Raw genomic sequence first — 17,786 nt, 5'->3', positions numbered from 1 at the left:
TAAAACATCAAAACAGGATTAAGGTTATTTGCTATGTATTTGAAAGGGGATGGATGTGCCTACATCACACTTCTAAGTCATGGGGAGTCATGGGAAGCCTGCATGTCACCAGCTTCAGGCCATGCTTGTTCTTTTCTGCCCCCATCAGCATCACAGATTGTGCCATTGCTCAGAAGAACCAGGATGATCAGCAAATCAAGATTTCCACTGCTAGCACAGTAAAAAAAAAGTGTGACTGGATTTTAAGTGCTACATCTATTAATGGTTTGTTTTGTTCTTGCAACATTTCCAACAAGGAGGCCTGGGGTTATGTTCTTTTATTTTGAAGAGGTAATATAGATCCTTCAGACTAGGCCTGGGCAGACTTTAGATTCGTGGGATTGTGTGTGTGTGTGTGTGTGTGTGTGTGTGTGTGTGTGTGTGTGTGTGTGTGTGTGTGTGTGTGTGTGTGTGTGTGTGTGTGTGTGTGTGTGTGTGTGTGTGTGTGTGTGTGTAAAAGAGAAAGAGAGACGGAGACAGAGTGTGTGTGTATATATGTGTGTGTTTAGTAGTACCCTAAGATCAGTGACAGAGGCACTGGAAAGAGAAAACCAGAAACCAGGCCTTCTCAGCAGTTGTCCCTCATCTGTGGAACAATTTCTCACCCAAAATTCACCTGGTCCCTTCACTGGGAATTTTTAAACTTATCCTTGAAAACATGGCACTTTAGACAGGTCTTCCTGGAGATCACATCATCATAGCACATCATCATAGCACAGTGCTTATATCATCAGTCCCACCATCTTGCCTTTTAAAATGAGTTTTAATTATTTTGATGTTGTTCTTGTATGTGGATTATTATGCTTAATTATGGTTATGTATTGTTTCATTGCACTGTGAACAGCTCAGAGTGGCTTTGGGAGCCAGTAGGCATCCTTCAGTCTCGAGAAACTATGGTAACATGCTCTGAATAGAGGACTTGGAACAGCGTTTAGTGTGGCTGAGAAGGCCAATTCGAGAGTAACAATCCCTTCCACACTGAAACAAATACAGTCTGTCCCCTGTCCAGCTCCCTGATTTTGCAGGTTTCGGGACTGCCTCTCTGCCTCAGCCTGCTGGACAAGGGTATCTTCAAATTGGGAGAGGCCATGCTGCACCTCCTGCCTCCAGGCTGAATGCTCTGATGTCAATGTTTCCCATCTGTTGAGATCCATTCCTAAGGCCTTCAGATCCTGCTTGCAGATATCCTTGTATCGCAGCTGTGGTCTCCCTCTGGGGCACTTTACCTGCACTAATTCTCCATGCAGGAGATCTTTTGGAATCTGATGGTCAGCCATTCTCACAACATGCCCAAGCAAACATAGACATCACTGTTTCAGTAATGTACACATGCTAAAAATTCCAGCTCATTCTAGGACTACTCTATTTGGAATGTTGTCCTGCCAGGTGATACCAAAAATGTGTCAGAGACAATGCATATGGAACATGTTCAACTTCCTCTCCTGCCATGCGCTAAGGGTCCAGGACTCACTGCCGTACAAGAGTGTGCTCAGGACACAGGCTCTATAGACCTGGATCTTGGTATATGTTGTCAGCTTCTTATTATGCCATATTCTCATTGTGAGTCTAGAGAACATGGTAGCTGTTTTGCCAATGCGTTTATCCAAACCGGATGGATGGTATAAAACTTGAATGAATGAATGAATGAATGAATGAATGAATGAATGAATGAATGAATGAATGAATGAATGAATGAATGAATAGCACCTAGTAGAACCGGGTACAAAACTGAAGAATTCTGAGCCTATGGATTGCTTTTAAGTACCAGAAGTGCAATGGAACTCAGTGTATTTCCATCTGCTCTCTGTGTATGAGCTTCACTTACAGCTTATTTATGTGGATAGCATTCTTACATTTATTCTAACATTTTATCCACACATCCTTAGGGGTAAATTCTATTAAATCAGGAGCCTTGACATCTTTGAAGACACGGAGAGGACTGCATTAATAGACTTCCATATCACTGTTCTTTTCCATCCCTCCTTCTCAGAACCCATTGTATTTTAAAATATTTCTGTAATTATTGCTAGTATTTCCCAAGAAGGAGCACAGTCCAATCCACAGTCATATGAAATATAATTGCAGTGAGAGAATTAACCATGCACTTGACTTTCCCACAAAAATTAATGTCACCTCAAAGAGCTTATCATTGGCTGCCTAATGGCCAGTGACATTTCAACTTAATACTTTCTGAAAACAATGGAATGTGACATAAAGTAATTTACAACAGGTGGGCTCAGGATCAAAGAGCATGGATCTCCTTGAAAACAGACCTCTGTTCTACGAATTTGTTAATGAAAACTTCGCAAAGGGTTAAGGACTTTCCAAATCATGAGGAAAAAATAGTTCTGCTTTTCTTCTATATCGAGTAGATATTCCCTTATGTACAATTGCCAACATCAAGCATACTCACAAATGTGTTATAGAAAGGGGTGTAAGGCAGGTTATATAAACATTCTTTAAATGTAATTATAATTAGCTGGAATTTTGATAAAGAAAATTCTTGAAAATACCCTTCTCTCCTTTTGTTCTCTGATTGTTCCATTCTTCTTCTCTATTTAATTCCTATCCAAACATCCCTCTCAAGCTGTGGGTGGGGTCATCCAAAGCAGGAGCTGGAAAAATCACAGCCAGCTGCTACTGATGCTGGAGCAGATGCAACCCAACAGGAGTGTCTGTTTGTGGTTGGAAGATTAGGGAACTGACAAGCTGTCAGCTTTGGCATTACCCTCTTTGCAACTGAGAGTCGTTCTCCAGCATCAAATGTAAAACATGTCTTGTTTGGTGTGTGAAAATCTCATGCAACTACAACATAGAGGTCATGCAGTTTGGGATAAATCCTGAAACTGGTAAACCATAACCAGCAAAGTCCACTTAAAAGGCAGAAGGGCAGACTGTGTGAAATGGGCATTTGCAATTGTAATTTACACCTATCTATAATATCCATGTAAGTTGCATACCGTTTTTTGTATGCAGCTTCTATAAAGCAAATATATATCATCTGAAACAAGTCAAATCTGCTCGGAAGATTCTACTGGGTACCCTGCAATGCTCTGAATTGCTAAAGTCCATTTCAGTGTAAACTTTCACACCAACTAGGGAAATATGGTGCAGTGGAGCTACCATCATAGTGGTCAAATCCCACACTGATAGCACCCAGAGAGAGGAGAAGAAATACAAAGTGAGGGGAAATGTATTCTCGAAGGTTTTCACGGCCGGGATCTGATGGACGTCAGGAAGAACAACCTTCAGAACACGGCCAAAGAACCCGAAATACCCACAACAACCATGAGGGAAAATTGTCACTCTTAAGAATAGCTCTCTTGCTCATCCCAACTATAGAACAGAACATGAACCTTTATATATAATTTTATTGAAAGCAAATAAGATGAAGCATACTGCAAATCTTTGCTTTTGTTTTTCTTTCTTTTTTTTTTTTTTGCTTGAACATTCACAGTTCTAATCAAAAGAAAGGAATGGGAAACCACTTCTACTTTCTCCTTATAAAGAAAACTTTATTTTAATTCAAAATCCAGTTGACATCATGTATTTATTATTAACCAATCTATTTTAAATTATATTGTAATTGATTTCATCTGCTAGCTAAAAACTGCTTTCCCAAGACATTGCCCCAAATGTTGAGTAATTTAAAACCTATTTTATAACACTATTTTAATATCTCAATATAAAGTACCTCAGGAAAAATCAAGTATTTTCCCCCACTTGGATCTGCTTATCCTCCTATGAGGAGCCAAATCATACATCTGTCTGTCTGTTCCCTTGCTGCAAACTCTATGACCTGGTGTGAGGCTATCCCAAACTGTAATATTGTCCTGTCTGAATACTGAATATGATTACCAGTGTTACTGATTAATGAGAAAATGCAGTCTGTCTTAGAACTCAATTACCAAGGGGTGAAAAACCTATTTTGAATTAGGTTTAGCGTGCTTGGAATCAATTTTTAAAATTCCAACTACATGACACACAGGAAAGAGATTTTTCTTTATTTTTTTCTTTTTCTTTGTTTTTCCCTAGGAAAAACAGTTTTGTTGTTGTTGTTGGAGAGCAAGGCATTTACTTGGCCACAAGAGAGGCATTTATTTTAAGGTGCTTGTGAAATCGGTTTATTTTGAATCGTTTTGGCATACATGAATGCTTCGGTCAATGTAAATTTTGTATGTGGGGTTTGTCAAGTAATGGATGCAAACATCATGAGTTTTGAGCTGCAAGAAAACCTTGCAGTCCAATCTGAAAAAGGTGTCCTAGTTGCTAATTCCCCTTTCTTCCTCTACCCCTCCACCGTGTGTGTGTGTGTGTGTGTGTGTGTGTGTGTGTGTGTGTGTGTGTGTGTGTGTGTGTGTGTGTGTGTGTGTGTGTGTGTGTGTGTGTGTGTGTGTGTGTTTCCATGTGCATGTATCGGACTGCACGGAAGCCTGTTGTAATTTTTTCTATCTGTCATACTGAACTAGTGTTATACCAAACTGGAATAAATAAAAAAATATATAAAAATATTAAAAATAACTCTACAGCAGCCCCGGCTAGCGGTTGTGACTCTGGTATCTATTTCACAAAGAACAAGCCTCTCTGATAATTCTGAGTAGACAACATTTTGAAACCACCATATCTACATCATTATTAACCTGTAGAGTTTCAAGCTGACGTTTGAAGCAAACCAAGTGTAATGCCTCAAATTTTGTTTTTGAACTGATGAATGATTGAAAGTATTTCTGGTTTTTTGTGGGGGGTGTGCATATTAGACACTAAGAATCATTCTTCACTCCATTTGAACTTGGATCTACACAGTTTTCAGAGATCTCCGAGCTATTATTATGAGTGAGAATTTTAAATATAAAATAGAGAAAGCTATGGATCATAAGATGCTAACAGGGAAAGGGTGGAGCAGGAAATATCCTATAAGTTCCCTTCTTATGATAGCATACTTTAGAGCACTGGTTCTTAACCTTGGGTTACTCAGGAGTTTTGGACTGCAACTCCCAGAAGCCTTCACCACCAGCAGCTGTCCTGACTGGGGTTTCTGGGAGTTGCAGTTCAAAAGCATCAGAGTAACAAAGGTTAAGAACCACTGCTTTAGAGTGAAATAACTCTACTATGGGTACTCATCAAGTGATTAATAACATTCATTAAAAAATTGGATTCACAGTCTACAATGCTGGAGACATCTGCTTTCATTTTGATTCTCTCTCTATATATATATCTCCTTTAAACAATCAATAGGCTAAAAAAGCAAATAACATTTTAACAATCAAAAGGCCTTGATAAAAATAGAAACCTCACATATTTCAGATATTTTTTATCACTGAGATTTGCTTCTTCTCCTCACTATGCATTCCCCCCTGATATTTGTTCTTTCAAAGAGCACAGACAATAAGGCTACCCTGGTATTTGTCATTGTCCAAATACAGCAGCTGCTTTGCCTCTGATTTGTTTGTTGAACTACAACCATGTTCTCATTAGAAGAAGAGGAGAATCTTAATGAGGAAGAGATTTGGAATCTCTAAGAGCAATGTTGTTATTTACAAAGGCCTTTTCATTTCTACTGTTTCCAACTTTAATCTCATTATGGTGATCCACACAATACATCCTGAAATATTGTGGTAGGTGGGAGTAAAGTGGCAGCCTGGGCCAGGAATCTCTTTTTCACTTTGACAGCCTTATGTTGGATCTGAAGTCTATAATTTCCTCGGGAGGGTGCAACATTCTCTCTAATTTTCATCCCTTCTGCATGGGAGCCTCACCCCGTGTGGGTGGGTGGAGGGGTTTCATCATAAACCTGGAAGTAAATGGGCATCAACCCCAGCTGCTGCTGCACAGCACTGATGGAGCTCTGCATGCACATGCATGCAATGCAGAGGGAACATTGGGAGGGTGCCGATCAGGGTTAGGCACTCAATTCATGGGACTCACTGTCATGTTGGACTTACGTTGCACTGCTGACTCAACTCGAGCTTGACTCGAGGGTGTTTTTTCTTTCAATGACTGGGGACTTGACTCATTACTCAGAACCCACCCACCCTTCCTTCTTTTTTTCTGGGGAAAAATCTTCTTGTTAATAAAGACTGGAACATGCGGCTTGGAACTTGGGACTTGGTACCAAAGATTCGAACTCAGACTTGGGACTTGGTACCAAAGACTTGGACTAGAACTTGGGATTCGATCCCGTTCCCCCTGGTCTCCATCTTCTTTGGCATCAGCCTTCAAAATCAACAATCAATCTTTGCAGAATGCCTTTGTGATTGAGGAAGCTGCAGTCCATCTGATAACACAGATATATGTCACTTCAGGATAAGCTAATCTGGGTCAAATTGTATCTTCTGAGCAATTTTCTTGCTAATCCGATTCTCAAAGAACACAATACTCACAACTTGCCCCTCCTTTAAACACCGACTTTTCAAAATGTTACTGCCTACTTTTACTAATATCTGCCAATGTCACCTCAGCTCCCATTACTCAGCCCATATTTTTATGCTACTCTTTGAAAAGGAAAGACCAATTAACTCGTTTTCGACCCTTCTTTTGCTGACAATCCATGGGTTTTCTTTTCTCCACCCACCCATCCACCCTCTCCCTCTCTAGCATTGAACCGAGGCCAAGAAATTACAGTTGCAGCTGTAGTGACATCACATGTCTTGCTTGGGTTGTCTTCTTACTGTACTCTCATTCATATGGCCCAGAGGGTTTTCTCTGGACAGGGACTGTGATTCTGCCTGTTGTGGAAACCCAAAAACAACTATGATGCTTTGCATAATCAGGATTTATTTTGATGATCATGTTACAAATTCCTTCCCTCCTCGATAGCTTTACACATTGAGACAGATGTACTGAAGATTGGCTTGCCAAAATTACAATTGGAAGAACTGGCCCCTCAGCTAATCTCTTACGGCCACACTATACCTTACAGACAGACCTGCATTACAGTTGAAATCACACTGGTGATCCAGTGATGCGACTCCAACAGGCTTTTGGGTCCGAGAAATCAGATTTGCAAACAAAGAACATGTTTATGTCCTGAAGGTCAGTCACAAAACAAGCTAATTTGCAAGCTACGGTAGGTGAGATAAACTCCTGCAGTGACCATCACACACTATCAGACCTTCAAGAATCCCCTCTTCTAATGACAGATTATGTGTAACATATAGTTCAGGTTTTAGACCAGAATAAAAGGGGCATTTCCTAAGTCTTTTTGGTCAGCGTCCCACCACCAGTTCTACCAACCTTTTTGTATATATTTAAGGCATTTCTGTATTATTCCATAACACTATAAACAAAGACAAGAAATCAAATAATAACATTCTACAAACAATTGAAACTGCATGAAAACAGCAGGAAAGATAAAACTGCTTAGACCCAGAGCAGATGAAAAGCTTAAAAAAATATTTTGAAATGATACCAAAATATTATCAAGCAAGCTTCTTTGGGAAGGATGTTTCAGGAGCCCTGACTGAGGTAGAAAGTGCCAAGTTTGTGGACATCCCCCCTCCAAAGTCTAGAATGCCCTTCCCAGCTATGGTTGCCTGACGCTGGTCATGATAATTTTCTAGTGCTGATGAGGAACGTATTGTGAGCGGTCACTACTTGCCATTTACAATACCTCATCTTGTTGGCACAACACTAGAAAAGCTTTCAGAAAACCAGTTTTAGTCCTGTGTTGAAATGCACGGAGACCTGACATCCTTTGGGCATCCTAATCCTAAACCATAAAGGATGTTAAAGTTTGAAACAGCACTTTGAATTGGACCCAGAAATAGACATGTGTGATTCTAAAAGGAAACGTATACCAGCTGCTGAGTTTTCCCCCCAAACATAATTCAGAAGTATTTTTTCAGTTAAACATTATTCAAAGCCACTTTGAAACTTTTCTGAACAGCACATGAAGATAAACAAAGGCTATTCTAGTGATTCTACCTAAATAACATATTCTTTGCACTTCCGTGTCTGGTACATCTTGAAGCCCACGCTGTTTGGTAGGCACAAAAAAAGAATCCTTTTTAAAAAGACAGACAGAGCCTCGTTCTTTTCCAGAATTAACGCTTTTGATTTCATCATCCCAGCACCATGCCTTCAACGTACAGATTTTTTCTCTTTTTTCTTTTCTTTTCTTTTCTTTTCGTCTCTTCCTAGTTCTTGGCATTCCCAAGACTCCTGTTAACAGACCCTAAAGCAATTTGTAGGTACTTAAATAAATCAGAATATTGCTTTCCACTCTTCAGTATGCCATGAGATGAGGGGGAGGGGGAGATTTAAAGCTTAATTTTTATATACTATCACCACCAGCATGACTGCTTCTTTGCTGCTTTAAATAATACCTGATGGAGGAAGAACAAGAGGGTGAGGCAGCCCATTACTGTACAATCCTGGGGTAGCAAGCAATGTTGTCACCAAGTCTGCCAATGTAGCTTGGGCTCCTTCAACCAATTTCAGGAAAGATGCTGGAACAGCCAAGTTGCAACTGGACCTCTGCTACAACAGCTTCACTGACTGCTGATCCATTTCAAAATGCTGGCTATGAATGATAAAAACCTAAAAGGCTTGATACCAGGCTATTTAAAGGACTGTATCTCTCTTTATGAGACTTCTTGGCTCTTAATATCTTAAAGAATGGCCTTCCCTCAAGCCCACTGCCCACTCAGGGATGTTTGGTGGAGACAAACAAGAGGGCCTTCTCTGTGACTGCTCCCATGTTGTAGAATGCCCTCCGCCAGGTGGGCCCCAACCCTCTTGTCCTCCTGGTGATAGATGAAGAGCATACCTGTCAGGCAGGCTTTTAATAGATAACAGAGCAGTGATGAGTTTAGGTGCTGCATATTAGTTTATGTATGCCTTAATTTGCTTTTATCATGTTTTAAAACAGTTCTGTTTTTTTAAATCTTTCATTAATATGTTTAATTATTTTATTATGTTTTTAACTACTAATTAGTGAATCACCTTGGGTCCCTTAATTCAGAGAAAAAAAATCAAATCAGATCAGCTCCTATAAAACTAAATGTAACTTAGAAATTGGCTATCAGAAAAGATCTAGAATAAATAAATGATATTTATGATGATTCAACATCTGTCTCAAAATTATAGCATTTAGTGCTAGTGAACTTCGATAGCTGGGACATTAAGTTCAAATCACAATAGTGCTCTCTCTTTCTTGATGGTTTCATACAATCTCATTGTCTGTCAACCAAGGCCAAACGAAAATAATGATAACGTACATCACACTGCTATTATCCTAGATCAGAAAGGACCTTAGCTTTGAAATATCTGGCATCACTAAGTAGAGTTAGAGAAACTCTGGAGACACACTGCCAGACAGTACAGACAAGACTCAGCTTGGTGGACTTGTAGTCTGATTGTTAAGGCACTATCTTGTACTCTTCAGAAATTTCAAAAGCATTTCATACCTTGTCACATCTTAATTCTATTTGTATTCCATCAACGTACAACAAGACAGAATGGAGCCAAAGATATACAGGTTACAACCAGAAAAAGTGGCATGCCTAAGGTTTCCTAGCAGTCTTCTTGAATAATCAGCCCATTTGTTCTCAAATTCCACTGAGCCCTGCCCAATAGTCTATGGGCTACAGTTCCAGAAAACCATATCCCACTGTACTGGGCGCCATAAACGTTGAAGAACAATATGCCCAATTTTCTGTAGAAATGCTTGTTTAGATGCACTTAGACAGAATGTAGATGGTTTCTTATGAGAGTTCAAAGTGGTTTTAAAAAGACTTCCCATCCCACAGATTTGTCCGTGGATGTTGTCCTTTTGTTCTAATGCACTGGTCCTGATCAAATAGCTCCTGCAGGGTTTTGAAAGAACACAAACCCACACAACACAGTTTACTAGAGTCAGAAGAGGGATAGATGTGCACACCACAAACAGCAGTCTTTTAATCTTGCTCCCCTGGAAAAACTATGTTCTCTCTCCAGCTTTGGCAGTGAGGGATTTGCAGCTAGAAAGCCATTTGTGACTACAAAGTACGAACGGAATGCTCTGCATACCGACTGAAATATACTGTAGCCATAATATAATACCTTGCTAAGCCTTTAAAGAAAGTTTCCTGGGAGACATATGGAGAGCTTAACATATTTTTTTCCAGTCCATACTGAGGACTAGATTATGTGTTTCCTTCCTTCTTTCCAACCAGAAACATTTCATGCCCGGCGTAATTGCAGGCTGTGCTTATTTATAGAAGATTTGGTAGTTCATAAAAGAAAATATTAGCTGAGCAAGGGATAACTACATAAGAAGGATAATTATTCTACAGGGTACATCCATACATTATACCTATCACAAAATTTCAACCACACCTCAGATATCTCACGCAGAGCAAGAACACCACCATATGCACAGAAAACACATTCTCAGGTATAGTCTTTGTTTTGTTTTATTTTTAACTTAAATAGACAACAATCACTGGAACACTATTTCCAAATCCATTACTGGAAACGTTTCTAATGATTCTGAAACGTGTTTGGAACTGTGCACTGTGACACACCCATTGACAAATCTGAAAAGCTGCAAGCATTTTCCAGTTTATTTCTTGATACCCAAATAAATACAAAAGTATTGAGAAGGCAATGACTATGAAAAAGTGTTTTGTTAGCCTCCCAGGAACTGGTTGGCGAGGGGGAAATAAGGGTGAAAGAATAATAGATTCTCTTTAAAGCAGCTCAAGGCAATTTCTCTTAACAATGCGTCTCTGTTACAGCACAATTCTCTACAAGTACTCGAGGTTCTGTATCACTCCAAACTTTAAGAGCATTTTGTCATTTTGGGCAGGGGCATGTGATTCTCTGAAAGACATGAACTGCTTTCATTCCCAAACAAGCATTTTATTTCATTATTCATGGACAAACTTTGAAAAATTAGCACAGGAAAAGGAGCTACCTACGCTTACCAGTCTGGCTTAAATTTTTGCCTTCCGCTGTTCTCTGTCTCCCTCAAATGAAAACACTTAAATGCTAGCAAGCAAGCCCTGCAAACTTTTCTCTCAATTAAAAACCTCAAGGTTTAGTTCCTGTTATGGAGAAAAAGCTAGTTATGGTTTCTGCATCTCTTGTATATGCAACAGCTTCTCTTCCAGCATGGGTGAACACAAGAATACAGCTATTGTTAAGTCAGAAGATTGTTGTCCCCCCTCCCCGCTCCAGCCCTCTGCTTCACAGAACTAAGGGAGTAAAAATAAATACATAAACGTGGTTCCCACAACTGCCGAATACAGACCAGATGTTCTGAATCTCTGTCATGTCCAGGAATATACGGTTAACTTTAATTATTAGCTTTCCACCTTCAGTTTCTCTCAACCTCTGTACTAAGCACCCTTCGCGTCATGTACGCACACAGCACTTCTAAAAACAATGCACAGGTTCCAGTCCAGTGCCCTTGTCATTAAAGAAACAAACAGTAAAAAGTCAATGAAATGAAAAATTCTAGCCATTCAAAGAACTGGCAGGCTGAGGGAAGTTTTGTTATCTGAGACATACTAAGTTAATCAGCCAAGTATCAGAGATTTCATTCATCGGTCACTTACCTATCTGGGCTAAACAAAGCGGCAACAAGTAAAATCCAACAGCTGCACAAAGCCAGAACTTGGCCATCGTTTCTTCTGCGAGTTAATGTGGAAAAGGTAAGGAGTTCCTCTCCAAGCCTAGACAAAGGAGGGGGCAGAGGGGAGGAAAAGGTCCCCGGTCTTGTTAAAGTCTGCACAGCCAGCCAGCGTCTGAAGTTTGCTGCAGTTTTTATTCCAATTCAAAGTAACCAAAGTAGTGACATAACGCAGGGAGGGGAGCAGAATGAAAAGTCACACCCATGTTGAAACAAAAGTGACTAGGCAAAAAAAAGAGGAGGAGAGAAAACTACTACTTATGAGTAAGCACAGTTTCCACCAGCAGCATTTCTTGGAGGCTCCCAGTGGCTTTTAGTTTCTCATCGCCATGAACTCAGAAGTCTTAATGGGACAGCTGTGGCTGGATGTGGTGTACAGCCCCTCATGGTTGGGGGAAAGAGGGAGGGAGGGAGTGGGTAGAGCTCATGGCTTCTCCAAAATCTATTCAGAAGCACAATTTTTAAGCAATTTTTTTAGCCACCCGTCAGCGGAGAGCACAAACAAGCATTGACATTTCTCTGTGGCTCTGCCAGTATTCTCCTTCTGATCCAATCACTTCTGCACCAGACATCATAAATCCATTTATGTTTCTCTTCAGTTGTGCAACGTCATCCACTAAGAGCGTATTGTACATTTCACAGATGTGGAGAGAGGCAGGAGGGGGAGAGAAAGTGTTTCTTCATTACTCTTTTTGTGGTTCACAGCTAAAATCTGAAATGGAAATCTATACATACAACTCATGATGAAATGGACATGCTCCAGATGTGAATGCATTCACATATTTTTCTTCATTAAGTTGTGTCGTTATCAGCTTTCAATAATTTTCTTGAAATGCAAAAAGAGTAAGTCACGCAGGTTCTATCTCCACGCTGCACACATTCATGTAATGCCTTAAGCTATGCTCAAGCCAGGTATGGCTCATGACAGGAGACCCCTTGTACCCTCATGAGGTACCCCCACTCAATACACAGGTAGCCTGTGGCTCAAGCTAACATCAATTGACCATAACAGCAAAATAAAAACTGAAAATTTCTTTAAAATGCTGTTAAGACAGCTGAGAGACAACAGTTTGGCTGAGACAAACTGCATTCAATGTAGTTCTCTTTCCCCAGGCTGGCCCTGCCATTTGGCTGACTGAAGCAGCAGCATTTGGCAGCAAACAATTTTTTGCTATTGTGATGAAGCAGTGTATTTGTCATCATCATCATCATCATCATCATTACGTTTCTACTGCCATATACCTAATGAGCATGGCCAGCTCTATGTATTTGCAGGTGGAATCCTTTTTCCTCAGGCAGCAAAAAGTCTTGTGCTGCCAAAAAAAATCAACTGGAGATTCAGGACACGTTCACATGTTTTTTTATATCTATGGGGAAAAAATCGATAACCATGAAGTGACAAATCTGTGTTGGATGTGCAGTTTCTTTGTTTGCTTGTTTGATTTTAAATACCAGCACCTGGAAGAAAGCCTGAACCATTTAATCACTACCCATGATATTTTCCAGTTAAAATTCCCAAGAAGAATCATGTGGGCAATACACAGGATTCAGATCATCTCGAGTAAGATAATAATTTTGTTCTTAAACAGTAGGATATTGGGTGTGACCCACTCTATGTCCTAATTAGAGCACACTGTTGTTGGTCCTGATCCACCCTGTACCCTTTTGGAAATAATCCAACTTGGTTCTTGTCTGGATTGAGGTTAGAATGTATTTGTTTCTGCATCTCAAGGCAAACTGATTCCTTTGAATGGGGAATCAAAAGTAGCAAAGGCAGATCATGCCAATTTGTGCAATTGCCTTCATTATTCATTGCTTCATGGGGGCAACTTTGTGCTTTGTGACTCGTCAACTTTTGACAACTCATGAAGCGGGACGACTCACCAAAATGGCGAGTCATCCCCATCTGTAGTCTGGAGACATGATTGGCCAGTCCATCACCTTTACCCTCACCTTCTTTAGCAAGGCAGTGGTCATTTTGGAGGTGTATTTGGGGTCATTATCATGTTGGAATACTGCCCTGCAGTCTAGTCTCCAAAGGGAGGGGATCATGCTCTGCTTCAGTATGTCACAGTACATTGGCACTCATGGTTTCCTCAATGAACTGTAGTTCCCCAGCACCAGCAGCACTCATGCAGCCCCAGACCATGACACTCCCACCACCATGCTTGACTGTAGGCACAACACATTTGTCTTTGTACTCCTCATCTGGTTGCCACCACACACACTGGACACAATCGGAACCAAATAAGTTTATCTTGGTCTCATCGGACCACAGGACATGGTTCCAGAAATCCATGTCCTTAGTCTGCTTGTCTGCAGCAAACTTTCTTGTGCATCATCTTTAGAAGAGGCTTCCATCTGGGATGACAGCCCTGGAGACCAATTTGATGCAGTGTGCGGCGTATGGTCCGAACACTGACAGGTTGACCCCACACCCCTTCAACCTCTGCAGCAATGCTGGCAGCACTCATCCGTCTATTTCCCAAAGCCAAACTCTGGATATGATGCAGAGCATGGGCACTCAGCTTCTTTGGTCAACCATGGCGAGGCCTGTTCTGAGTGGACCCTGTCCTGTTAAACCGCTGTATGGTCTTGGCCATTGTGCTGCAGCTCAGTTTCAGGGTTTTGGCAATCTTCTTATAGCTTGAGAGGCCATCTTTATGTAGAGCAACAATTCATTTTTTCAGATCCTCAGATAGTTCATTACCATGAGGTGCCATGTGGAACTTCCAGTGACTAGTCTGAGAGAGTGAGAGCGATAACACCTGCTCCCCATTCACACCTGAGACTTGTGACACTAATAGGTCTCATGACATCAGGGAGGGAAAACAGCTACTAGAGCCCAATTTGGACAGTGTCACTTAAGGATGTACTCACTTTTCTTGCCAGCGGTTTAGACAGTAATGGCTGTGTGTTGCGTTCTTTCGAGGGTGGATTCATGCTGTTTTAGCAGCCATTTTTTTGTATCCTCCAAATTTTTGTGCCCTGGGTAAAAGTTCTGGTCAGTCTGCCCTATTTAAGGCTGGTGTCTAGTTGCACCCTTAGAGACTGCTTTTCCTTGATGCCCTGTAATGATCTTTAAAAAGGGCTGAGCATACTTTGTCAACAAACTGCAATAAAATATAAAAGTAGACTTATTCAATGATATCTGATTAAAACTCAGTTTTCAAAAACTGAACGAAAATTTGAACAATCTATAGATTGGCTTGTTGAACTGTAATTTATGCAAAAATCACTTTTCATCCTTGTTTTTTCTAATAAAACTGTAGAAAATTGCACATTTTAACTCTCTTTGCTCTCTCTCTCACCTCCTTTAATCATTACAATCATGTTCATTCTCTTTTTGGTTCACTTTTTTGTTTCCATCTTTCATATTCTCTTCAAACAATTTCTTCAAATTGTTTTCTTTCTGCTTCTTTGGCCCCCTTTTTTAACTCTGCTCTTCCCTCCCCCATTTTGCTCTTTTGTCCCACATTGCTCATCTGGTACCTTTTTTAACGGCCAACCCAAAATTACATCCTACATTCCTCACCACATCCTTTTTCTTTTCCTGATTCTACAAAGGTAATGCATATTTGTCCAGCTCCTTTAAATACCGTATTTAAATGCTTGCTTAAAACATATCTTCAGTCCTATACACTGCTTCTCCTCTTCTATACTTTTCTGTTTCCATTTCTAAAAGACATGAATATCTTAGCTCCTGAATACTCTGTGGCAAGATACCTATATCTCCTACAGATGGAAGAGCCAGCCTGGACATCATAGATAAATAACACCTTATTAAACACTGCGATCATTAGTATTTACGAGACATGATCCAGGTGGATTGTCATGACTCAGCACTCACATGATTATCAAATCAGGAAAGTAGCCAGTGCTTATCCCCCAGTGACCATCCACATAAGAAAGAAGGCTAATTTGTAAAATATGGGAGGTGGGCAATATTCCTCATCCAGCAATTAATTAATTAATGTAGTCTCATTTATAAGCCGCCTTTTCCCCCTGTAAGTGGACTCAAAGCAGCTCACAAAGTTGAAACAAGTAAAATTAAAACACAATAAATAACATATTAAAAACCAAATTAAGCTATTATAATAATCAATAAACAATCAAACATTTTTGACACTGAAGGAATTTCCTTTACTAATGATAACCTGTAACACATATTGTTTGGCCTAGAGATTTCCTTTGAATACTTGATTTAATTAAATTCGTTAGAGGAGAGGTGAAGCAGTAACAATCAGCCTAGATTGCTTTTATTGAAGGAAACTAATTGGGAAACAAAGGTCTCTTTTAGCTGTAGCGACAATAATCTTGCCATGATTGAAAAGGACAAGGATATTAATAACTAACATGCCAGATATGGGGTTTCTTTTTCACAGATGAATAACATTCCAAAACTTTGACCCCCTCTAGCAATTATAAAATGTGACAGTGTGCATAGACAACTCTGTCCGGTGACACCTTACAGCATTCGGTTTGCACTAATTAATGGGATTCTGAACATTCAAATTTAAATTTAAGGTTCGTGCTTATTGACACAACCATTTTAATGAGTGTTTATCTATGACTCTTACTACATGCTTGGAGAAAAAAAAATCTATAGCTGCAAAAAAGTAAAAACAAAAAAGAAAGAGGAAAAAGAAGAGGGGGAAAAGCAGGAGACACTGCTCTCTTATATTATGTATACCTTTGTTGTAGCACATAGATGGAACTCCACAGCTTACTTCTAAAATACATGTTCTGAAAAGTGTTCTAACTCTGAATTGTAGATATACCATTGAGAATAGGAATCATAGAATTGTGCATAGGAATGTCTCCAAGGATTGCTTGACTCACCCTTTGTCTCTGCAGGGGAAGCATCTCTGAGAGCCAGTCTTCTGATCACTATTTAAAAACCTCAAATGAAAGAGAATTCACCATCCTCCAGTGTAGACTATTCCATGTAGAAAATTTCATATTGTCAGGGACTTGTTATGCCTCACTGAAATACACTTTCCAGTAATTTCAAGCCATCTGTTTTGATCCTATCTTTGAAGTTGTGGCATGCAAACTTGCTCTTATACCTGACAGCCATTCAAATAATGGAAGATGGTTATCATACCACTTCTCAATCTTTCCTTCTCCAGGCTATACACACACATCTACATCCACTGTTCCTCACAGGGCTTGGTTTCCAGATCTTTTACCATATTGGTCCTTCTCTTCTAGACATGTTCTAGCTTGTCATTATTCTTCAGAACTGAGCACTGTACACCACTTAAAATCTTAGCAAAGCAACCTAGACTGGTAATGTTATACCTCCTGATCTGGACACTAGACTTTGGTTCGGCAGCCTAGAGTTGTGTTTGCTCCCCACTAGAGATGGGCATGAAGTGCCTTTCAAGCTTCAGTGTGGTTGAGCAGATCACTGAGGAGGAGGGGTTGGGAAGGGGCGTCCAGGGAGTGAGTGCCCGCAGGAGGAGGCAGGGTGGGGAATGGGGGGGGGGCTGCACAACACCAGTGGGCCGAATTCACCAAGCTGCAATGAAGTATGGTTCATGCCCATCTCTACTCCCACCCCTCATTCCACTCTCTGAATGTGCTGTTGAATCATGTTTAGCTTGTGGTCCACTGAGTCTGCAAGATTAGCTTTATATAGCCTAAAATTGCCAAAGCAGTTGTCATCCATCCTATACTTCTGCATCTGATTTCTCCTGCTTACATGCAGAACCTGACATTTTATATTGCTGAACTCTGTTTGTTTGTTTTGACCTAGTTCTCCAATCTGTTAAGGTCATCCTGAATCCTGGTCTTCTGAAATCGGTCTTCTGAAATTTTACTTGCTCTACTCTCCAGTCCCATGCCATCTGCTAGTTTAATGAGTATTCCTCTTCTCCTTCATTCAACTGATTTATAAACAAGACCATCATGTAACCGTATAACACCTCACTTTACACTTTTTTTCATGACAATGGGGAAAAACTGCTGAGCACTACAAATCCACAGTCCATCCATCAACTATCAAATGTAACATTGTCTAGCTCATGTTTCACCAACTTGCCTGCAACAATACCTGTGGTGATCACCCTGCTTTGGTTCATGTAGGAGGTTGTTTGCATATACCAACGGGAGCTGTTGGGAGGCGGAG

General features: G+C 40.3%; 1 protein-coding gene across 12 annotated transcripts in view; it reads right to left on the bottom strand.

Moving 5' to 3' along the window:
- The window catches only part of CD44 (CD44 molecule (IN blood group)), a 103,607-nt gene extending 86,112 nt beyond the window's left edge, over nucleotides 1-17,495 (bottom strand). For all 12 annotated transcript variants that reach the window (XR_013540669.1, XR_013540670.1, XM_078383442.1 and 9 more), the window contains exon 1: nucleotides 11,580-17,495. Coding sequence is in view for 10 of the 12 variants with exons in the window: in XM_078383442.1 (XP_078239568.1) it covers nucleotides 11,580-11,646 (67 nt within the window). In the remaining 2 variants the exon portion in view is untranslated. The remainder of the gene's footprint in view (nucleotides 1-11,579) is intronic.
- Nucleotides 17,496-17,786: the final 291 nt, after the last annotated feature.

This window comes from Pogona vitticeps, chromosome 1 (genome assembly GCF_051106095.1).
Source record: "Pogona vitticeps strain Pit_001003342236 chromosome 1, PviZW2.1, whole genome shotgun sequence".
NCBI lineage: Eukaryota > Metazoa > Chordata > Lepidosauria > Squamata > Agamidae > Pogona > Pogona vitticeps.
The sequence above is the reverse complement of the archived record's forward strand: the minus strand, read 5'-3'. Positions and strand labels throughout refer to the sequence as shown.